The sequence below is a fragment of the Acanthochromis polyacanthus genome, chromosome 1, assembly GCF_021347895.1.
Source record: "Acanthochromis polyacanthus isolate Apoly-LR-REF ecotype Palm Island chromosome 1, KAUST_Apoly_ChrSc, whole genome shotgun sequence".
In the NCBI taxonomy this organism is placed as follows: domain Eukaryota; kingdom Metazoa; phylum Chordata; class Actinopteri; family Pomacentridae; genus Acanthochromis; species Acanthochromis polyacanthus.
In genome coordinates this window covers 31,810,994-31,835,061 of record NC_067113.1, presented here as the reverse complement: position 1 = coordinate 31,835,061, position 24,068 = coordinate 31,810,994, and the positions used below count along the sequence as shown (strand labels likewise).

The window sequence follows — 24,068 nt, the reverse complement described above, 5'->3', positions numbered from 1 at the left end:
ATTACATTATGTGCATTCTGTACAATATATAATTTAGTGTCTGGTAGATTTATATGGTTTTATACACCCCAAAGGAAACCCATTACATCAAGTTCTTGGATTTACCGCGACCAGAATGACTTATGATCATGATGAATTAATATTCTATAAGCATTCATTTTCATTCGGCTAATGGGCTACTCGGCAGCAATTACGTCTGCATGAAAGTCACTTCAATTAAAATATGCTCAAATGAAGACATGAATGAGAGATTCATCAATTAATCTCCCCAGCTTTATACTGCAAGATGGATGGCGGTGCTCGAAAAATCACCACCATTATTCCATCCGTTTCCATGCAAAAAAAAAAGGAAAAAAATCTCATTGATGGGATTTCAAAGCCTTCAGTGGAGTATCAGGGTGTGACACAAACATTGATTTCTCACAGGATCATAACAAATTGATCCATTCTCCTGAGGTAGTTTGCCTGTGCAAACAAAATTCTCCGGCAATCGATATCGCAGCCTTGACTCAACTCCCGCCGCTGGCCGGAGATGGAGGCGTTGGATAGGCGACCATGGCCTGCTAGCCATGCTGCTAATTAGCTAATCTGCATGTTGCAACGAGTCGACAATAAGGAAAACAGATTGCAGGTATGTAGCCGCATCTTGCAGGAAAAGGCTGTGGACCGGCGTGCTGATGGTGCCGTGGGTCATTAGTGTTGGTAGGACAGGTGGGAAAGTATGCCAGCGAGCTCAACGTGTGCAGTTAGCGCTCTGGAGCTCGCGACGATCCCCTGGCAGGCTGACGGATGAGGGAAGTGCACGGTGCAACTCCAGCTGCTCGCCGCCGAGCCTCGCCACCCGGTGTCACCGGGGAGATGAAGTGCCAATTGATACCTTCAGTGGTAAGCTGCTGTGACAGTTCCTTTGTAAATGTTTGGACACGGCTGTTTAAGCACCACCATCTTGCATCTCTTTGACTTTTAAGTTTCTCCCTGAGGCCTTCTTCTTCTTATTGTTATTTTTGCTCCTGACTTCATAGGTTCCCCTGAAGCAGACCCCGTGCATGCCCCCTTCCTGTCCCCCGGATTGCAGGTTACCCTCACTTTTTTCTCCCGTCAATTTAACTTCCAGAGCGAAATTTAAAATAATTGCAGAAATAAATTAGCTTCACCTCCATCTGTCCTCTCATTTTTCCCTGACACACTCAGCTTTCAGAAAACTAAGAAGTCCAGAGCTGCTGTTCTGCATAGTGATGCGGTTATTATCGCTGTGATGAGGAAGCAAAGCAGGGTGACAGCTGTTTTTAAAACCTGAGAGCGCTCACTCCAGAGAGAGAACTCCCTCCCACCCCCCCACCCCCACCCCCCCACCAGTGTCCGCCTCCTCCGTCTCCAAACAACTGTATTCTTCCCTGCCACTATTCTTTCTGTCCGCCTCATTAGTTCGGAAAGCAGGAAACCAAATTACGCTCAATTACAAAGTCATCAAAGGCCATCTGAAGTCCTGTCTCAGCAAGCAGGCCTCAGCACAAGTGGGGGGTCCTGTGTGCAAAATAACGCTGAATTCAGTCGCAAAAAAGATTAAGCACCTAAAGAGACCGGGAGGATTTATTAAATTGTTCATGGCGCTGTCCACTTGTAAAACAGAAGCATCAACAAAGGACAGGAGAGTCTTTTGGCACCAGTCAGAGTGAATAAGATGTAATTTCTTTGTACGCTGTGATTACACGAGGAACATGGGGGAAAGAAAACATTCAGGAACTCTCTCAGGGCGGATTCATTTTCCCAATTACTGGCTCCAATCCAAACCCTCCTTGCCAAATCATTATGTACGCTTTCTCCCCAAAATAGAAGTGTGGTCCGCCTGTGGCTGGCAAAAGAGACTGAAATCCAGTGGAGATGAGAGCGTGGCACGCATCACTGGTCCATGAATGGCCTTTCCCATTAGAAACTTGTTCATCCTTATTATCACGTATAGTTTCAGCCATTTGCTCAGGCGAGAAGAGAGGAGCACTTTTTCTCTCTTTTTTTGCTCAGAAAGAGGGAAATGAGGCCAGTCAGTCTGAGGTTTGTTTTTCTGGGTCTCTAAGGAGCTTACAGTAAATAGCACACAGGAGCTGCCACAGCAAGTCTGACTCCTGACTGCAGGATGCACATGAGGAGTTTCAATGAAAAACAAGACATCCATCAGGCAGGTGCAAAACATGTGTGACTACTCAGGGAGGTTTATCTCACTGCAGTATAAATTACATGTAATTTATTTCCTTCTATTTGGAGTTGGTTCTTTAGAGACCGGCAGGATTTTAACAAATATCCAAATGTCTGCTGTTGAACTATTGAGCAATGCGTGTCAGTGAGGTGCTATCCATTTAAAAAGCAGACAACACCGAGTAATCTGTCTAAAACTTGTCTTTTTAGAGTCTTAGTCTACAGATACAAACATTTGGTCGTCCTATTCAGCTTCTAAATGTAAAAAGATGTAAATTCTCTATTGCTCTCCATGTATAGGTTTATTGGAGATTCCTGGAAGGTCCCATAGTAGAGTCGTGGTGCAGACAAGGAGGAATCTGGGTTCTCAATTAAATCACAACGTCAGGGATACCTCCTTAAACAGCATTGACTTTTCACAGTTTGGTCAATGTCATACTTCTGCATCCTATCTCAAAAGACTAACTGTAGTCACTGAAATAGAAAATGCACTTTTAAGATGCATTTTCACTTCAATTTTGGCACTAAGTTACTTTTGTAACATCAAATACAACCTTTCATTTTAAATATTTCCATTGTGACACCTACATTTTTCCCTATGTTTGCTGGCGTAAGATGTGGCTGCATCTTTAGAGATAATGGTGGACACTTTTGGACAACTTCTTCTTCACAAAAAACTGACAAGTAGGTACAGGTGAAAGGGAGATGTTGAGAGTGAAGTTAACTCCTTCACCTATTGTCACACCTTTGCACACTGCCCTAATTGTTAAATTGTCTGTTTTGGACTATTATTTATATGTGCATACTCTGATGCTGTATTGATTTCTGTGTCTTAAGTAAATTTACTGACCTATATGCTATGCTAATGTGCTTTTTCATTGCAAACTCTTTTAGAGGCTTGATCCACCATACATACACTACCGTTTAAAAGTTTGGGGTCACTTAGAAATGTTCTTATTTCTGAAAGAAGAGCAGTTTTTTGAATGTAGATAACATTAAATGAATCAGTCTAGACATTGTTAATGTGGTAAATGACTATTCTAGCTGGAAATGGCTGATTTTTAATGGAATATCTCCATAGGAGTACAGAGGAACATTTCCAGCAACCATCACTCCTGTGTTCTAATGCTACATTGTGTTAGCTAATGGCGTTGAAAGGCTCATTGATGATTAGAAAACCCTTGTGCAATTATGTTAACACATGAATAAAGGTTTAAGTTTGCATAGAAAACATGATATTGCCTGGGTGACCCCAAATTTTTAGATGGTAGTGTATATGCACTGCTATTTTTTTGCATTTGCCATGTAAAAGGCATCTCTGCAGGTTCACCAACATTTGGCCAGTGCAACATTTGGAGATGTATATATTTTTTGAAAACACAGTTTAAAGTATTAGCATCATAGTATTGTACCTATTTAATGCAACACAAAAACCAGTGGGCTACATCTATGGTTGTTACTTTCTGTATGTTAATAAAAATTGTCGTTCAGTAGATCAAGGTTTTGGGATCTTTTAATGCCTTCCTATCGAATGCAGGGTTTGTGATTAGCTGCACAGACACAACAACTCTCTACTTAAAAAGGCTTCTCTTTGTAACAAACCATTTGCCTGATGAAGGTCTGGCATTGACCTTGAAAATAAATAAATGTATTTTTTGCAAGCTAGACAGCATGCAGGTGTATGTTTGAAATTCAACAAAACATTTACACTCAGACGTCAGAACTGCAAAGTCACGTTTCCCATGTCTGAGTCAGGACAGCTACAGTTTCAATCAGAAGAAATAACTGTTAAATGTGACTCCAATTTATTTTTTTCTTAAAGTTCCAAACTAACCTACAAACACAGATGTTAAGTTCCTTATAGGGGGATATATAGAAGCATTTTGTAATCCTAAAGTTTTAAAAATAGAGAACCTATAACTACTAATATAGTGTCTACATTTTGATTCCTGTTAAATAAAACACTCCGCTAAGCCCTGATCAAAGAGCTACAGCTATAATAGAGTTGTGTGTGGGTTTAGAACGATGATTAAACACTGTAGAGAAGTTACAGGCATCCAATCCACCCGACCATGAAAACCGACTTTACGGCGGAACCTTGACGAGATTTTATATCCCAGCATATCATCACACCGTAAACAATTAAGGCTCTGAATACATATAAACTTTTCTGCGGTTTATTGGACAACACGGGGCATAAAGAAAAAGTGCAGCAAGCTGTTCATTCCACAACTAGTGAAGTTAAATTTACGGCCATAATCTGGAGCGTTACAGTGAACTTCACACTTAAGATGAGAGCCGGTCCACCTAAAATAGAACCTGTTGAGCAAAGCCATTGGACCAGTGGACGAGATGCTGCAGTCACATGATCGACGACTCAACAGCAGTGGATTATTTCTGGCAGCTACTGGACGTGATGCTGCAGTGTCTGCTGGAAGGATTTGGTGCTGTTTTGTTGTAATTAATTCCATATACGACAGCCTTATATAAACCTAACAAACGACGACCTTGTATTTTGTCTCCACACGATAGCAGCCGCAGTTTCTTTGTGCTGGTGTCATTGGTCTGTCACTGGTGCTGTAAGTGACGCCGACAGCTTCGTAAGAACTCGTCTTCTTTTGTTGTTGGGAGAAATAATAACTCAAAATAAACTCTGATGTCTGAGACACCAGCAGCTACAGTTTGTATTAGTTTGTCACTTTTGTCATTCTTCTGTCACTGGTGCTATCCTTCACTCGGAGGGATGATCTCCTATCATCACAGCTGTTTGGTTGCTGCCGTTTGATGAAGAAAAAGCTACGGCAAAAAGCAAAAGACTACAGAGGATTGGAGGATAATTCTTATGTAACACTGCTGCAGTTTATTTTAGCATTTGCTCCTATTATTATACTACCAGCTCTATTATCATACTGGACTTTTTTCTACAAATTTCCACATATAATCTAAATAAATACAGCAATCGGCCATATGATTAAAACCAGATTAAGGCAGTTGGTCTAAATTTTGTGTAGCTCACATGTTAACTTAATACTGTGTGCCACCAGCTGTAGTGTTTCATAAATGTTATTGGTCCACCTGCTGCCACCGAGTTTTATTTATGCGAATAAGTAAAGGAGTATGGAGTGTTGCCTTTAATGTCTCACTACTACCATCACTCCCCATAAATGTTGTATTTTCTGTCAATGAAAATACAAACTCTACCGACCGCTACAGCTGATTAACACAACAGTGACTCTACTATACTATTTGTCTGGAGTGATATTATTTATTTAGTAATTACAATTCAGTGCTACCATCCCAAGTGTCTCCAGCTTTATTTACTTTCTCCATGTTTCCGTCTCCACTGTTGAATCTTGAGCTTCTGTCTCTTCCCTTATGCACTCATTTAAAAATATAAAAAACATCCTTTTTATAAATCTAATAGAGCATAAAGCAGCACTTCGGCAGTGTTAACTGGAGGAGGAAACACCCAGCCTGGCTCTCGAGAAAATATGACGCCACCATTACGTCTAAAAGCTAACACATCTTCACACAAATCTTCTCATCCAACTCTGCGTACAAAAGCAAACAGGAAAGTGAAAGGATTAATACTCCCCATGCTCAGATCTGCCATTGCAATGGTCTATCTCATTATCATTCTGATATAAAAACGCTCTGAATCGCTTGCATGTCTTCAAACCAATCTCAGTTATCTTGGGCGGAGCTAAGCCTAAGATGCAGCGATGGTGACCCTGCAAAACTTTGCATAAAGAGAGGCAAGCCCTGTCAACAGAACAGCTAATTCGTTGCATAAACAGTAAAATACATACCTGGACTGTGTGCTAGGACTTTTCCTGATAAAAAAGACAAACGTAATTGGATATTCGGTGTCCTTGTGGGGAAGCCTGTCTATACTTTATGCTCTGGAGTAGCTCAGTGGACTCATTTATACCACAGACGATTTGAAAACTGTAAGTGACTCGAACAGAAATTAATTAAACTGACAATTTCGGAAGCTCGGAAGCGGAACGGATCAATAATTTGGTCAAGCAAATGTCACGTGTATGCCGCTGCCAGAGACAGAAGATGCAACATATCAACTCCAGCCGATGACGACGGAGTCAAAAAAGGGTCGACGTCTGTGACAGGACATGTGACCTTGCATTCACAAACTGTTTTGATCCTGCAACTGAAGAAAAATCTAATTCAATACCAAGAAGCACTAAATGTACGACTAATGCAGAGAACAGAGAGTCCTGTAATTGATCCTCGAAGACTGTGAGTGTTATTTCTTGTAGCAAAGAGGATTTTGAAATTCATAACAAAAAGAAATGGAAAGGGAGGAGAATGCTGAGTGAAACGCAAATAGTCTACATCTGGTAAATTGGACCAATGCTCCTCTAAATTATTATCTTTTCTGTAAATTTTAGCTGCTTACATGCTGGTTTCCAAACTGTCTTGCCACAGCCAGCACAAAAATGTGATTCTGGAAGCGAGCCTTTTTTTGTTCGGCCATCGACAGCCAATTTAAGGGCAGCGGGTCAGAAAATATCACAAAATCAGCCTTTAACCCTCTGAACTCCAAAACCTGCCAGTGGGTTTAAAAGGCAAGTTATCTGCTTTAAAAAAAAACAAAAAAAAAAAACTGCCAAAATTACACCATTTATCAGAGCCACAAGCTGTAAAAAAGCAGACAAAAGTGGGGGACTTCAATTTTATGACTGTCTTTGACATATCAGGAAAATGAATCAAATTGAGGCGTTAAACTGCAGCATTCTATTAAAATCACTTTAATCTACATGTGTCATGTTTATAATCCTCCAAAATAAACCATTTTGTCGGATCAAAATTTAGTAAAGTACAAAAATTTCGTTCTCCTTGGGATAAACTGACTTAGCCTACATCACAAAAATTCAGGCATTGTTTTCCTAAACTGGAGACAAATATGAAAACAAATGAAAAATGTAAACAGTTGTTTAATTTTCAGAATTGGTAATAGCTGTGGGCACTTGGAAAAACACTGCACGTTGATTACGGAGGTGTTTTTTTGCGATTTCTTTACAATAAATAGTCAAAGAAATCCAACTTTTGTTCCATCTTTTTCATGATTTATGGTGTTCTAACTGTGTCACACTTATTTGTGAGTTCTCTTTCCTTCTAGCCATGGTTGTGCTGCTTCACAGAAGTGCAGGACTTTTATTTTGCAGTACAACGAGGCCACGGTGCTTTAAATGTGACGAGCATAAAAAAGTTTTTTAAAAATGCCTGGGGTTCAAGGAGTACAAAAGCCTTAGCATTAATATAAACTGCTTTACTGCTATGCAACTGTCTGAAAATGGTGTTTTTTGGGTCATCTGAACAGCATTAGCTCTGTTTAGTCTGACTGCAGTTATAGTACATCAACAAACTTCTGCAGTATTAAACCCTCAAAGCTGCAGACTTTATTCATTCTTGTTCAGCTTTTTTGGTCAGGTGTGTCGGTGTTACAGGTGCAGCTGTCACTCACTCAGACAGATGTTGTCGTGGAAAAAGGTGAGGAAGTCGCTGCATTGTTCCCTGTGGTTGCCGCTCGCTGCACAGGAGCACCAGGGTCCCACGTTGGATGTGGAGTTGTCAAGGTAGTTGGGAGTTATTGTGCTTCCTGTAGAGGGGAGGAGAGCAGTGAAAAAAACAAGATTCTGTATGTTTACAGGCATCCTGCACTCACAGCTTCCCGCACTCAGAGGCTTACAACGCAGTGATTGAATCTGACCTTAAGTTAGCTCACACAAACACGATGCAATCTCTTTGATTTAGCTGAACTGAGCTGAATATTTAGCTGTTTTTTGGGGTTTTTTTTTTTGCTGTGTTTTGTTATTCAAGCCGTCCTGCCTGCTTCACTGTGCCATTCTGACACCCTCATAAAATGTGCAGTTTCTGACAGAGGGGCAAATACAAAAAACTGTCTGACTGAGGAGTTTAATGTCATTCGAGCAGAATTCTAGCTGATTTAATCTTGTTATGCTTAGCCTGATTATGACCTTACCCTGATTACGATAATCAAATAAAGGCGTTTACATGGCAATTTCTATCATCACAGCATTGCCCTAATCAGGTTAAGACTGAGTTATTAGTGCGCATGTAAATGTATTCATGGAGAGGGAAAGTGAGAGGAATTAAAAAAGAGGAACAGATGAAAGCAGAGTGAACAGAGACACCGACTGGCAGGTTAGTTAATGATGCAGCAGGGACTGAACCAGGCAACATCTGATTACAAGGCGACCCGTTTCAGTCAGCAAAGGTGTAAAATTGTTAAGTCCCAATTAATCATCCCCATGACAACTTCTGATTTACACTGGATTTCTATTTAACCGATTGGCTTCTTCTAGATGGAAATGACATCACAAATCTGTGTTAGAGTCATTAAGAATGAATTTTCTCAGTTTCTACTAAAAACACCATGTCCTAAATAATTCATAACCCCGAGATTGTTCCTGATTTTGAGGGAAAATGCAGCTTCTACATTACTGCAAATGACCCTGGCAATTCTCCTAGTGTATTCTTGAAGTGAGAACAGCTGACGCATTAGTTCTCTAGTCGGTTACGAGTCAATTGCAGGTCGTAGCTGAAACCAAAGAGCTTGTTATTAGGGTTCATGACTACCAGAGCTGCACATCTTGGAAGCCGTCAAGACGGGGAAATGTTATAAAGTCATATTTAAGTGTTTTCAAGTGTGGGACCATGGTGCAGGGCATCATCAGAAAGTACAAGGTGTTCCACAGTGAAAAACCTCAAAGGGGAATGTAACGAGAAAGAAAAAAAGGCTTCTGAACAGGCAAGTCAGGTAGTGAGATGAAAAATAAATCTAAGGATCACTGTCAAGACCATCTCGATGAATCAGAGTAACTTCACTGCCAACGTTTCAATCAGACCCTGAAAAAGGCCAGTCCTCATGGATGAACACTGAGTAAGGCTTCACTTCTTCAAGACAGAAACACATGAGCACACCTGGGCAAAAAGAAAGCTTTGGGTCATCAGTTTTGTGGTCGGATGATCTGAAAATGGAGTCGTTGGATAAAGAGACTTGGCTTTTATTTGGCCACAGAAAGGAGAAGCATTCATCTTCAAGAATTCTATCCTTCAGTCAAATATGGTGGTGGGAATGTGATCTTTAAGGGGTGTTTTTACATTGATGGACCAGACAACTTTCAAAGCATCTTCAGAAAAGACGAACATTCTTGAGGAAAAAATGAATCAGGCAGAGAAACCTCCTGCAAGGCAATGATCCAAACAAACAAAAAAAAACAGCTAAAGTGGTAGAGAGATGGTGAGCAGAAACCGTATGAACATTCAGTCCAGATCTGAATCCCATCAAGAATCTGTAGACTAGATCATCAGAAAAGAGGAGTGGAGAAAAAAAGTCCCATTGGAGACTGAGAATTGGCAATTACAAGAACTGTTTGCAAAGAAAGCTTTGCAATAGATCAGTGAGAAAGGGTATAAAAGATTTTGGACAAGGCATTTCATGTAAATATGTAAAACAAAACAAAGAAACAGTTAAAATGTGTCATAAACACCTTTACCACAAAGTCTGTGTTATTTCCAGCTAGGAGAATGCTGCTGGTCAAATAAATAGTCACTGTAAATCACAATTTGGCATGCATATGAGTCATTTTGGGGCTTAACTCTATTTGTGTACCTCTTGTTTCCAAAGCAACATTGGATAAAAATACTTGTTCAAAACCTGGTTTCATATACACAAATAAAAAGACCCAGAGCTGCTAGTTTGTATGACATCTTCCTCTTGATCGCTCACTGAGTCTTATTTGTTGATTCTCCAGCAGATCAGGTCCAAGCAGCAAGTCGCTTCTTTTTTAGTTGTATAAATTTCCCAAACATGCATATCCATCGCTGCAGGGAACTTGGCAGGCTCTGATAAATGCAGGCATAAGTCCAGGCACCATCACAAATGCCACATTCTTTTTTTATTTTTAGTTTTTTCTACATTTGGAGCTTTTCAGCAGGAAATGATTGGGAAGCCATTCTCCAGGAAGGTTAATATAGCCTTGCAGCTTGTATTTTTAAGGTGTGAGGAATAAAATTGCTGCACTTTTGAGGCTGTGTGGCCAAAAAAAAAAGTTCAGATTTACCTCAATCGATTTTCTGGGTTCCAGACTTCCAAACAACAACACCTCGGAGTCTCACTCCTGCTTCAGTTGTCTACAATGGCCAATCACTCCTGCACAGCTTCCTTTATCTGCCTCCTTCACTTCCACACAAACCTTTTTCTGCCCTCTTTTCTGCAGAGGTTCAGTGTGGCATTGTTGTCCTATAATGACATGTTTGAACTGAGAGCTGTTTAACAGCCTTTTGTGCATTACGCTGTCTTTTGTTAAGTTTTTATCTAAAGCACAATAAGCCATGTCCTTACGCCTCTGCCTGCTCCCACTCATCGTCACGTAGGGGATAATTCTCTTGAAACATCAGTCAATAGCTGTAATTGCACTACTTATAATGCCAACGATTTGGCCGGGCACGCTGCAGCCACATTAATCAGCACTTCATCGATCATTGAAGCCCGCTTCTCATCGCAATCCTTGATTCATTCTTTTGAGTCCCGTTCATTGCACTTGTCTGTTCTCCGCCTTCCTCCCTCGAAAACCTTTTTGTTCCTGATCCATCACGGGAAGGTGGGTAAGCCAGAGCCGAAGCGCAAGAGATTTAGTCCTTACCTATCAGGCCGGTGTATGCAAGTAGACATGCTCCGTAGTTCTCCTGCTTGCAGCCACTGGTGCTCTGCTCCGAGGGCTGGCAATCATAATGGAACTGTGCCCAGCGAGACCTGTGGGAGCAATAACATGCCATCCATCATTTAGTTGGCTGCAGCACACATCATGTCACTGAGTGGCGGCCAGCGCTGGTGCTTTCTCTCGACAACAGGATCTGAAACCCACTATGATACCCACCCGCACTCCTACATCAACTCCCGCCGCCCTGCAACGCCTCCCTTCTGCAGCACTTCAACCCCGACTCCAGTCACCCCTGGTGACATTCATCCCTCTTTTTTCTTTCTTAGCCTCATTCCCAGGCCAGTTGTCTTCTGGAAGGCTGCCAGACTGTAAAGAGTCAATGAGGGGCAAAGATAGGCCTTGGCTCTGCTCTCTAAATACCGTGGGCGCTGTCTGGCAGGCCTGGCCGCGAGGAGATTAGACAAATATGGATCTTCCATATAAATACTTCCTCCCACAGCCGCTTCTCCTCCCCTCCCGCCTTTACCTTTCCTGCCAGCCGCCCAGACATCTAGCCTCATCACCATCATCATCATACAAGGCTATCGGCCATCATATCGCATCACTGGCCCCCGTCGACTGGCATTTGCGACGGGTTCCCCTCGGGGCACCACAACTCGCCGCTCTGCCCTCGTTTGTCATGTCATAGTAATGATGTGCGTAAAACTCATAGGCTGTGCACTAAGTGAAAGCATCCTCCGCGGGCTGCCAGCTAATGCCAGCTGACTGGTGCTGGATTGGTGGGCTGCGTGGGGGCCTTGAGACGCTCTATCTATCGGGGCGGTGGTGGAGAATAATGCCTGATCGATAGCCATGACAGATGAAGCCCTTTGTCTTCCTGACATTTGAAGAGGAACTAGATTAAATGCTGGCGACCATTTGCTGTCAGAGAGAGGAGCTGACTGGATGGGTCTGAGAACTCCATGTTCCTGAGAGAAACACCATGTGAATCTTAATGCCCTCATAAGACACTGTTAGTTTTCTGATTGGCCGGTTTACAATCCATTTAAATTTGAATGAAATCTTTGTTTTCATCTGTGTCTCATACACAGGGATTAAACGCTGAATAAATACGCTTATTCTAATAACTTATCTTGCACAGAGGGTCAGTTGTCTGAAAACTACTTTGGGATCCTGATGATGTCTTGGCTGTACATTAATAAATGTTTTCTCAGCGCTCTGGCAGGATCCTCGCGCATGAATCCCAAATGATAATAGCTGCTCTAATAATGACAATTTCACATGGCTGCTTGTTGCCTGGCTGCCTCCCTCAGAAAATGAATGCAGATTTTAATTGAACTAATTAAACACAGTTAATGAGTATAACAATTGAATTAATTAAACACAACTGACTAATTAAATCTAAATGAACATATCACACCAGCCAGACCTATCTTCCCAGATACACAATGCCATTCATTGTCCTGAGGGAAAGTCAGTATGCAGGGCCACCGCGTCAACAAACCTCTTCATTTTAGACAAATGCAGATACTGTCGCATTCGCTCAAAAAGAAAACAACTCGCAGAAAATTGTGAACAACTGTCCATTAGCAAAGTAGTCATTGTAGTCACTAAGAGGACAATAAACTTTTACAGTAGTTCAAGGTAGGGCTGGACCCGAATATCCCGAATATTCGAATATTCGTTCGCTACGGTGGTATCCGGATATTAATTTTGGTATCCGAATATTCGAAAATCAATCACCCCCTCAGCGCTCAATTTAGACGGTCGCCAGGTCGCCGCGAGCGCCGGGAATGATAGGAGGTTGATGACATCATACAAAGTGGCTGCCTCCATGAAGAAAACATGATACACGGTTCAGCTCGATCGAGAGCTCGATTTGGATGGTCGCCGGGTCGCCATTTGCGACTAAAAACGTCGCAAAATTTGCGTCCGGGAGACCAGACGAATGGATCCCAATATTCGGGCCATCTCCAGACGTTACGGGGCGGAACGAATATTCGGATATTCGTCTTTAATAGGGCCTGAATATCCGGAGATTAGAAACCACTATGCGGGCCAGCCCTAGTTCAAGGTATGTTTCTGCATCTTTGACTATTCATAAATGTCTATACACAATTCCTATTTTGAAAAAAAAAAGAACAGCAAATAAAATGTATTATATTAAGCAGCAAAGCTACGATTACTCACTTTATTTCAGACTCCGTGTTCCCTAAATAGTCACTAAAACATTTTTGTTTGCCATGAAATTTAGCCGTTTTAAATGCTGATGAAGCTGCATTAATCAAGCTCTTTTAAGATTTACATGAAACCAAGTGAGCATGTATAATCCTTTAAACCGAACCCCAAAACTCACTGGAATGTTTAAAGGTATGCTATCTTTAAAAAAGAATCACCAAAATGATGCCATTCATTTGCCAGAAACGATAAAAGCGATAAGAATCGTTGGATTTTCTACTTTCTGATGATCCTTGAACATATCCTGTGTGATGTGTCTGGAAAACTAACCAAATGTAACCTTGAAACTGTGATATTTAATCAGAATCACCTTATTCAATACCTCAAAAAGAAACTATTGGAGTGACTCAGCTGTGATCAACTCCTATATTATAAAAGTTCAGAGGCTATTTATCTGCAGCAGAAAGGAGACAAGTATAGAAATAAATTAAGGGAGGAAAACAAAACATACTTGATCAATAAAATGCAGCATCTTTAAAACACTCTACACCAGAACAAGTTGTCAGCAAACTGTTGGAAGAAATATTCAGAGCTGAGAAATATCTACTTCGAGCTAGGGCTGGGCGATATGGGCAAAAAATAAAATCTCGATTTTTTTAGTCATCTTGGACGATTACGATTTTATTCGATTTTTGTTGTTTCTTTGTGGTATGTTTGCTATGGCTAGTGCTAGCCATGCCGCACTCCCGTAGCTGTGAGCACTCTTCCCATTCTTTAGGGTGCCTCTGCCAGAGGTGCTGAGATTTGTTGTGCTACTTCCATTCGTTTTCACCGTCTTTTTACAAACTCTGCACAACAACTCGGTCTCTTCCGTGTCCGACCTCGCATATCCAAACCAAGTCCATACTACTGAAGTCACGGTACCCTTTTTTTGCACAATATCGTCCTCATTTTCTACTTCTTTCTCCACCTCCATCTCTCATGCGTATCCCTGCCGTATCTGTTTGTGTGTTCTTCGTCTATTGCTCAATTGTAAGAGAATGTTGACTGTAGACGATGCTACAGTGCCAGTCCTCCTGGTATGGCGACTGTGTGTATTACACGTGTCGGGTAAAAATAGCGCAGGGACATTAACATTAAACTCGATTTTGAGATTTCATTTTTTACACATCGATTGAAAAAATAAAATCGAATTAATCAAATTAATTCGATATATCGCCCAGCTCTACTTCGAGCTGATTTGCAAAGTCATGTGGAAACGTGGCCAATTTGATAGAAAAAAAATGTAAACAGTAAAATATCTACAATATGTTGAGTCACCATTTTTTCAGTAACGTCTGTGGGCACTTGGATAAATATCATAGATGTTGGTTCAACTTAAAGCCTATTTTAACAGCGCAAAATTAACTTTTGAGTTCTCTCTACTTTTAGCATCATTTGTGCTGTTTCCATAGAGGTTGCGGACTTTAAAATGCAGTGAAAAATGAGCCCACATTGAATAAAAATGTGGCAGGAGCAAAATATGGCCAGAAACAGCAACTTTTCAGGTCCACCAGGCACTTGTTTTCCCCCTGAAAATGGCCCTAAAAGAGGTTCTACTGCAGTTGTGGTTCCTGCCACCGAACACGCATAAATTTTTTGGAACATTCTACAATGTTCCTACAGTGGAAAGTGGAAATCTTTTTGATATGTACCACCTACCAAAACACTCAGGAATAGCTTCAAGAAAACAATAAAGAGCCCATGTTCTTAACCAAGACCTACACAATATTAAGTAGGTGGTTTATCAGCACATTATGGCCTTCGCTGTCACCCGATCTCAACAGAAAACATCGCCTATGGCAGATTTTGGACCGACATATTAGACAGTCATAACACCAAATGAGCGAATAACCTTTGAAAGAATATCGTCATCTTTCTCCAGACGAGTCACACAAACTTGCAAAGGTGCATCAAAGCTGTCCTGGCAGGATCTGACAGCCCAACAACTTACTAAGACACTTCATGTTGGCTTTACCTTTAATTTATCATTATGTTTTTCTGAGAGGGCTAGTGGACCCAACAGGGCTATAAGAAGAGACAACACTCGACCTAAAGCCACCAGCTGGACTGAAGCACTACTCGAATTAATGGCTACGGCTCTATGTCAGCTGGATGTGTAAGTAGGGGCTGTTTGCTAACACATTAGCCAACCACTTTATAAGAGCTGCCTGGGCTGTTTGTTTGTCAGCTAGTGGCCAAACATCAATTACTGCAGCTTTAATGTAAGAAACTACCGGTCACATTATTCTTCTCATGCCCTTCCTTACCTTCTGCGTGATCGTAATGCCGTTCAGCAGCTCTTTGCTCAGCTGTGCACCGTTTAGAATTAATGTGATTTTGATTTTTACAGTGTGAAACAGCAGAAAGTCAAAGTTTTTAAAAAAAAAGTGGCTGGTAAAAACAGACGACAAGACAAAGAGACCCAGGCAGTTTTCTCAAGAGCTCGCAGATCAAACAGGATCCTGGATGTGTCGGTAACCTCAGGCAAGTGTTTGCTAACAAGTTAAACAAAAGAACTCGATAAGCTGATACAGTGCATCAAAGCTTGTTTCTCCATTTATGTGGGAGTTTACTTTCTGTCTCTAACTGTCAAAACATGTTTACCTCAGCTTCAAGTCTTGGACATCAGAGCAACACTTCAATGCACCAGAGCTCTCCAGATCAATCAGCGTTTGCTCTATTGGAACAGCTATGAAACCAGCATCTAATGACCGTGATGCTTGGAAAATGTTGTAGCTTCAATGTAAAGTGCACATGATTTGCAGTGACGTGCAAAAAAAAAAAAAAAGAGCTTTGTGAACCTTTAACAGAAGCTGCAAACTATCAGTTCAGTGAGATGTGTGATGTAGCTCAAGAAACCAAGGGTAAAATGTTCCTTGCAGCAGGCAGCGTGTCGGACAACATTTTGTAATTTCTACCTGCACACGTAGTCCGCCTTGCAGATCCGCAGCTGAGCCAGGCAGTTGGGCTTGTCTTTGTCTTCGTAGGAGCAGGACGGGACGATGGTTTGCCTGCGGCGCTCTGCGCAGGCCGTGTCAGTGCAGGGACAAAACAGCAGCTCATGGGTGTAGTCAGGGGGAACACGGTCAAAGAACTTCCTCAGCGCCTTGTTGCACTTCGGTCGGTTACATGGCCCCGAGCGGGCTGATGGCTGGATGCAGGCCGAGACATACTCCGTACGAAGCTTCTGACATGTCTCATCTATGTTGCAGGCCTTGGCAGCATCCAGGCAGCGGTTCACTGTTGTTACTTCTGACTCTGGAAGGAAAAGGAGACACAAATGGGAGGCAGAGAAGCATTTCATCCTTCTGTGTGGTTTGAGAAAATCAAATCCCAGGCAATGTTTACAAATGATTTCAGGGCCTAATTGGAGTCGGTATTGACTTGCCACTCTCACCTCTAGACGGAGCGCAGACGCAGTGTTGCATTTGCAGATGACAAAATAAAAACGTGCGTCTTGAAGAACAAACTAAACCAAAATGATGATTATATGTAATAGGCCTCCTTGTAATGAATAGAACATGAGTGGTGTTTAAATGTTGCATGAGCCCAGGCTGGGGATGCGTTTCAGCCAAGGCCTAATGGCTGAATATTTCATTCTGCCGGGTTAATGCAGAGTGGCAGCACTGAAAAAGCGGCTCCTCCATCTCTCCAACCGCACAACAAGGCCTGTAATTACTGTTCCTTCCTCTTCATCCATCTATCCATCTTCCCGGTACTCCCTCCCTACATCTGGGGCACTCCCTCTCTCACCTGACTCCCAGCCTCTGTCACCATCTTCTTTTCCCGTGCCTCATTCCTTTCATTCTCAGCGCTACCATTGCTCCCCACTCCATCTGTCTCTTCCCTCCCTCCGTTCGTCTCTCTCTCCCTCGCCTTCCATCCATTCTTCCTCAACTTTGTCCATCTCTGCCTCCCTCAGTGCCCATGCTCGCACCAGGCTTCCCCAGTAATGAGCCACCTCTGTGAAAAGTCCCTTCCAGAACCGTCTTTTTATTTTTTGACCGCATTATTTCCCAATCCATCATCATGTGTGTGTGTGTTTTTTTCCCCAGCGACCTCGCAGTCAATACGGCCATGATAACGCTCAGCTCCTCTGGCCGCTCATTAGTTTGCAAAGTCCCTGTAGTTGTGTCTCCTGGTGAGTTTGACTCTCACCAAGCTGTCATATAAAATATTAATGGCCTTGGAGTGGAAGCTAACAACCCATCACAAAGCGCAGGTTATTCCCAACTTAACTGCTAAGCAGTCGCTGGGTGTGGGGGTCGACAGATTGCATCCGGTGGCAAAATATACGGGAAGAACAGTATACACAAGGGCTGGCCCGAATAGTGGTTTCCGGCCTCCGAATATTCGGGCCCTATTAAAGACGACTATCCGAATACTCGTTCCGCCCCGTAATGTCCGACGGGGGGGGGGGGGGGGGGGGGGGGGATATTCGGATACCAAATTAATATCCGGATAGTGCTGTAGCGGATATTCGGGTACAGCCCTAGTATACACATTTTTATGTTAAATCTCTGTCTGTGTGTGTTTCTTGGTGAGCCATTATTTATTCAGAGGAGACTTGCTGAGCATGCTGTACACTCGTGCACATTTACAACCCAGAGTTTCCCAGTACAACCACAATCGTGAGCCGTTCCTCGCTGGAGCCACTGGGAGCCGAGTGCACTCAGACTGTGGATTCTTTTTTCCAGTCTGTGAACTGATTCTGTAATATTCAGCATCACACATCTAAATTTTAAATGTGCTGTGCGAATCTGTTAGTATTTGGACAGTGACATGTTCAGTTGTGTTGGTACCATTCTCCTGCACAATGCATCTGAAATGAATGAGTGACTGAGGCTGTGTAAAAGCTTTAAAGCAGTGGGAGGCAGAAAGTGGGAAAAAAAGGCAAATAAAAGAGAGCATGGGCAAATGCACAGACTTCATATGCAACACAAGCTTGATATTAAATATCAGCATGAATCTGAATTAGCCCCGGCCATGAGAATGACTAAGCAAAGTTAGGAAAAGTGTAAACTATTAATGCCATTCAACTCATTACCTTCAGGTAAATCTGCCCACAAAATGCAACCAGTCACTGCAACACATTCAGGTATTACAGGAAAGTAAAGTTACCAGCTCAACTGTACACAACTCAGTTACTGGATCCTCAACACATGCTTTAGTGCATTTATTATTGCACATTTTTAAGTCCTTTTCACTGCAGACTAGCATCATCTAGAGACCACCAGTGATTTGAAATAATTACAGAGGTTGTCTAGGATCTTTATCCTGTCATGTCCATAATTTGTAAACTAAAAATTCCATCGCAAATTACCTACCATTTTGCCCAACACAGACATCCTGTGATAACATTAATCGCGTGCAAATCAGCAGCTCTGTGATTTGGGCTCGTTTTTTATTTATTTTGTTAGCATTTTTAGATTCCCCCCCCACCTTGTTTCTGCCTCTTTCTCGCTTGAGAATTATGGAAGCTGTGATGGCAATTATGTGTGAAAGTTTGGATGGTATTTGGGGGGAAAATTAGGGAGGCTCATGTCACTGCACAGTATAGAGACCCATTCAAAGAAAGAGCAAATCCATTAGAAGAGCAAAATCTCAATGGATGATTAGACGGATGACCTTTATGGCAGCATCCAGTAAGGAACTTTCACATCATATCTGCACATAATATCAGTAAATTAGACGAAAATGCAAACTTTGTTTGTCCTGGGTGAATTTGCCACAAAAAACACAGATGTGAGGGGGTTGATTTCTAAATCAAACGAGGTCCCAATGTAATACTAATTACCTAGTTGGGCCATCACGATCAGTTAACCATAGCCAACTGCACAGCATGCTCCCCACTAGTTGGTAAGCACAACAGATACAGAAGCTCACCAACAAGTTCGATTAGTGGTCGATACAATCCCAAGTTTCAAATGAGAAATATGTTTTTCAGTGACATGCACATTAACTTTGCATTAAGGAACAACAAACTTATCCATGTAACACAACCAACAAAGTATTTCACACCCTATGGTTGGTCTACATTCCCAACCATAGCTGTCCTAAGTCTACATGACGTCTTCTTCTTGTTTAGGGCTTTTGTCCTCTTTCTGTTAAATCTGTCTACCTTTTCTTGGGTTATATCATAGTACACCAAACTTTTCCAGCAGGATATTCTGCCATTAAATCAGACTTTCTGTATGCATGTGCATTTGCAGAACAGCCAATAGAAATACTTTCTCTAAAAGGACCTGTGTAAGCCGATGTCTCTTGTCATTTAAAGCCCTAAAATAGAGCTAACAAGAGGTGCAGAAGTCCAGTTTCCAGCAAGCCCCTGTGAATCACAATACGCTGAAAGGATAGTATGAAAATTTTGCACAATGATGCCAAAAAATTGTCATTCTGGTTTCCAAAGAAAATCCATCTCTTTGTGAAAAGTTTATTTTTTGCACCCTTGTGAAACACAGCAACTGTACTTGTTGCAGGCGCTATGAAAGATTCAAATGCAGTCAGTTCAAAAAAAGAAAAAAATAGTATTCCCCTAGAAATTTCTTCTAGCACTCCTGCATTGTGATATTCTTCTGCACCATTACAGCATATTTAGCAAGTTGCAGACACACCAGAACAGGTAAATACACTACTAGAATATTTTCTCTATTGCCTTTTCATAGCTTTTTGGTTAGAATTTACATACAGCAATAAGTGTAAAAACCTTTTTAAAAACATAATTGTTGCTGTTCGTGAATTAGCACACTACAAACCCTTTACCGACTACAGAGTGAACATTTGATGCTCAAAAGACACATTTTCAGTTGTGTACTCCACTAAGCATCTCTGAAGGTGGATTCATGCATATTTAATAGAGAAACTATAGCATCCTTCAGATACATTGGGCTGAAATGTTGCTAAAATTGCCACACTGTTCAACTAAGGTGGATGTAAAAGAACAGAAGCTTCACACCCTTCTGGCCATTGTGTTATTTTCAATCTAAAGTGCTGATTTTATTACTGCTTTACAAAGGTTGTGACAAACTTGTTGCATCAGAGACCAAAAGAAAACCAAACTGGTGGTATTTACCTTCCAACCAAAGGTGCATGAAGTGGAAAATCCTCGTAAAGATCAGCAATTTCGACCAGCTCTACAGGCCAATGGTGCATTAAAAAGCTTCTCTACTGGTGCAGAACTTCTAATGTGTTTTAACAGGAACTGTTTCCTAACTGCACTGAGTTTAGTTAACTGATTAATTGGTAAGGGGTGAAGTAGTCTGTTATTTGAACACTCCTCAAAATATGATGAGCTGCGGCTCCAGCTTGCATCTTTGAAAAGGGTCATTACTCTGTTTGAGGGAGAGATGCTATAAGGGTGGAAAAACATCCATTAATCACGTCTTTGTTGTTTTGGCAGTCGACTTGTCGAGATGCATGGCATGGATGTCAACTTTGACCTCCTGTGGAGTTACTGGAGGGAAATTTACGAGGCGGCGGTACAGTGCAGGTCTGCCGCTGCTGTAATTCAAAGCAGCCTGGAACGACTGGTGCCGTTTAAATAAGCGGTGTGTGTACGAGGTCACGAAACATACGATCACGCGTGTTAAAAGTGGACGACCGCCAAAGCTGATCATTTAGTGTTTATGCGAGTGCTCTTTCCACCTGTTTCCCACAAACGAGTGAGTGCAGCGTATCCCATTTCTCTAATCTGTGATCTCACTTAATTACGCACAACAGGCCCATAGAAAATAAATTGCTTAAGGAGATGAGGGTGAACATTACAGCATGCATGATGATTTTCTGGGTGTCGTGAATGACGCCGAGCTGATACCACCGCTACAATGCACTGCAGAGATTGGTGGTGGGTTTTGAAAATAGCTGGCTGAGGTGTTGTGGGAGCATCCACGGAAATGAAAGAAGCCCGAGAGCAGCTGCGGTGTACAGTAGCTCTGCTCTGCTGCGTGGGAGTGCACGTCTGCTTATGGGAAACATCGGATACATCTTTATTTTATACGTGTCACTGCATTCCCAGGAGTCGGTAATCACCTTGGTTAGCACAGTGTTATCGTAATCAGTAAAAATGATGATGCTGTTAAATGCGTAGAAATCTAATCTGCGTTGTAATACACCCGAATCATTCTTTAACTGGCTTATGTGCCTCACGCGGCTTTATAGTGCTGATGACAAGCGAAAAAGAACATTCAGTTGTGTTCCTTGAAGTTCAGGCTGCTTTAAAGTTTAATGGTGTCTTTTGTAAAGAGACCGTGGCCCTGATCTCTGCAGTGAGGCTGTCGAGTAGGATGTTACACAGCCTGAATTTAACTCTAACGCCATTATGCAAACAGTCTCCGGAGCTGTCCTCATACAAATATGAAATCATTTGGCTTTTTATGTTCCTGTGGTATAAAAATCCATGTGAAACTGACTGATTTCATTTCATATTAGATGAGTGTTTGGGTGTAATAAACTCAAAGACTAACAGCAAAGACACAGACAATGGTCTCTGAGCTTGAGAACCTTTTCCAGTTCTTTTTGTTTGTTTTCACGCTGAATTAAAGCTGGAATCAATTGCTTCAGTATCTGAGTCGAGGAGTCATCCTTCATGAAAGAATGCACAACAAACCCTTTTGAAAGACTACACAGAGTGAGTATCTGATGCACTTTCAGTTCTGCTAAGGGTCTCTGAAGGTGCGTACGTTAAGTTTAAACAAACAATACACCCGAATCATTCCTTTAACTGGCTTTTGTGCTCACACAGTCTTATAATGTCAATGACAACAAAAAAGGAACATTCAGATGTGTTCCATGAAGTTCAGGCTGCTTTAAAGTTTAATTATATATTTTGTAAAGAACTGCTGTGGCCCTGATCTCTGCAATGATACTGTTGAGCAGGAAGCTTCATAGCTTGAATTTAGCTTTAATGCTATTATGCAAACACTCTCCTGGGCTGTCTTCATACAACTATTAAATCATTTGTCTTTTCTTGTCTCTGCGGCATAAAAAAAAGCATTTGCAGTTTACTAATTGAATTTCACATTCGATGGATGTCTAGAAATAATAAACACACAGCTTAAAAGGCAAAGAAGTGGATTATGCTACATACGTTTTGGTATTGTCTTTAATTTGGTTTGTTTTTACACTGGATTATTGTTGGAATCGATTGTAACCTCAAACACAAGGGTTATCCTTAGTGAAAAAGCAAACCACAAACTCTTCAACGACAACACAAAGTGAGTATTTGATGCTCATAAGACGTGTTTTCAGTTCTATTAAATCATTTGCCTTTTCTTGTCCCTGCGGTATAAAAAAAGCATGCGCAGTTTACTAATGTCATCTCGTATTAGTTCAGGTTTGAAATCATAAAATTTGTATTTGACACTGATCCCTCATTGCTATTAAGAGCTGCCAAAATGCAAAACTACCGAGTGCAATTTTAACATCATGAGCGTACTTCAAATCCCATGATAAATATAATAAACATCCCGGCTTATCTCATGTCAAAAAAGGAAACATTGTGCGAGACAGTCGGCTTCCAGACTTCACCTCGCCTCATCGTTATACATCAAAACATCACAGAAGATGGAGAGCCATTTTTCAGAAAAAAAGAAAAACATGTCGTTCATTACCCAATAGTGTGAAAATATCCATTTCATTAAATACATATTGGCATTTTTTAATCGTATATTTACCATTCTTGAAAATGCCATATAAGTGAACCCTCGCTATAACGCGGGTCACCTTTCATGGCTTCGCTGTTTCACGGATTTTTTAGTGCAGCTTTTTAATGCTTTTTTTTTAAAACAGTGCATTGTGTTCTGCATCCTGATTGGCTAAGGGACTGACCAACGTGAACAGTCTCCGCGCCTCGTCTCCTCTGCCATACAGGCCAGCGCTGCCTGCTGTGGAGCGCTGGATCATTTCTCTCCTTGGTCTCCATGTAGTGAGACACCCTGAAAGACGGAGCCGACAGGGCAGCCTTATTCTTTTCCTCCGCCATCAACCGGGGAGTGGACGTGGTCCCCAGCCGTCTCTGGCCACTGCAGCTGCGCTCCCCAGGAGAAGAGCGCCGGCGCGAGCCTTCCCCACCCCCGACTGCTCCAATTGATTCAGCCGGCCCGCTCTCTGAGGAGTCCGTGGCGTCCACCTGACTGCAGCTGCAGCGCTCCCCCAGGTGCAATATTGTATAATAACTGTAAAACAATAAAGCTGACTACTTCACGGCTTTCGCCTATCGCAGGTTCTTTTTTGAACGTAACCCACGCAATAAACGAGGGTTCACTGCACTCCTTTTTGTGAATGCAGAGTTTTTTGTTTGTTTGTTTTTTTTGCATCCATTCAGGCTTGTTGTATGGTTTTCTTGGTCCAGCTCAAAACAGAAAAGATCCACTGTAGCACTAATGCCTGTACTGTGGTTTAACTGCGGTTTTTCAGGGTTATGATTGTGGTTCACTTCTCACCGGGATATAATGCCACAGTAACTGATGCTACACACCTAACTTGTTCAGAAGCAGGTTATGTTCCAGATGGCAGACCTATAAAGACACTGCCTACTGACCAATCGGGTCTTTTGGAAAATGGCAGCACCGTTCCTGAAAGATCCCGTGAAGCTTATTGCAAGTTGTGAGAGAGTCTCCAAGGAGGGAGGAAGACTTTTTCGAGACAGTCTAAACCCTTTTCTTTCCCTGACAAGCATAGATGTGAGAGGCAGAGATCCTCAGTGGAGGAAACTCGAGTTTCCCTCGCTTTATTTTTTTTCTGTTGCGATTTTAAAGGCCTTTACATAGCAATATAATCCTATAACGGAGACTGATTGAAGCACTAAACCTTGCACTTGTTGACCTCATAAGAAGTCTACTTACTGGTTTGAATTATGTTTTAATATTTGCTGTTTACTCGCCTCCAAGATCATTTAACATCACCAGGGTTGCAGCTGAAAGAAGAAGGCCAAAATTGCTAAACATGCCATTA

At 41.8% G+C, this 24,068-nt stretch overlaps 1 protein-coding gene across 2 annotated transcripts in view; it reads right to left on the bottom strand.

Annotated features, from left to right (window-relative positions):
• The window catches only part of gfra4a (GDNF family receptor alpha 4a), a 221,412-nt gene that overhangs the window by 28,304 nt on the left and 169,040 nt on the right, over positions 1-24,068 (bottom strand). For both annotated transcript variants that reach the window (XM_022191617.2, XM_051952877.1), the window contains exons 4-6: positions 16,037-16,376; positions 10,881-10,990; positions 7,676-7,810 (exon numbers count right to left, since the gene is read on the bottom strand). In XM_022191617.2, coding sequence (XP_022047309.1) covers positions 7,676-7,810; positions 10,881-10,990; positions 16,037-16,376 — 585 coding nt within the window. The remainder of the gene's footprint in view (positions 1-7,675; positions 7,811-10,880; positions 10,991-16,036; positions 16,377-24,068) is intronic.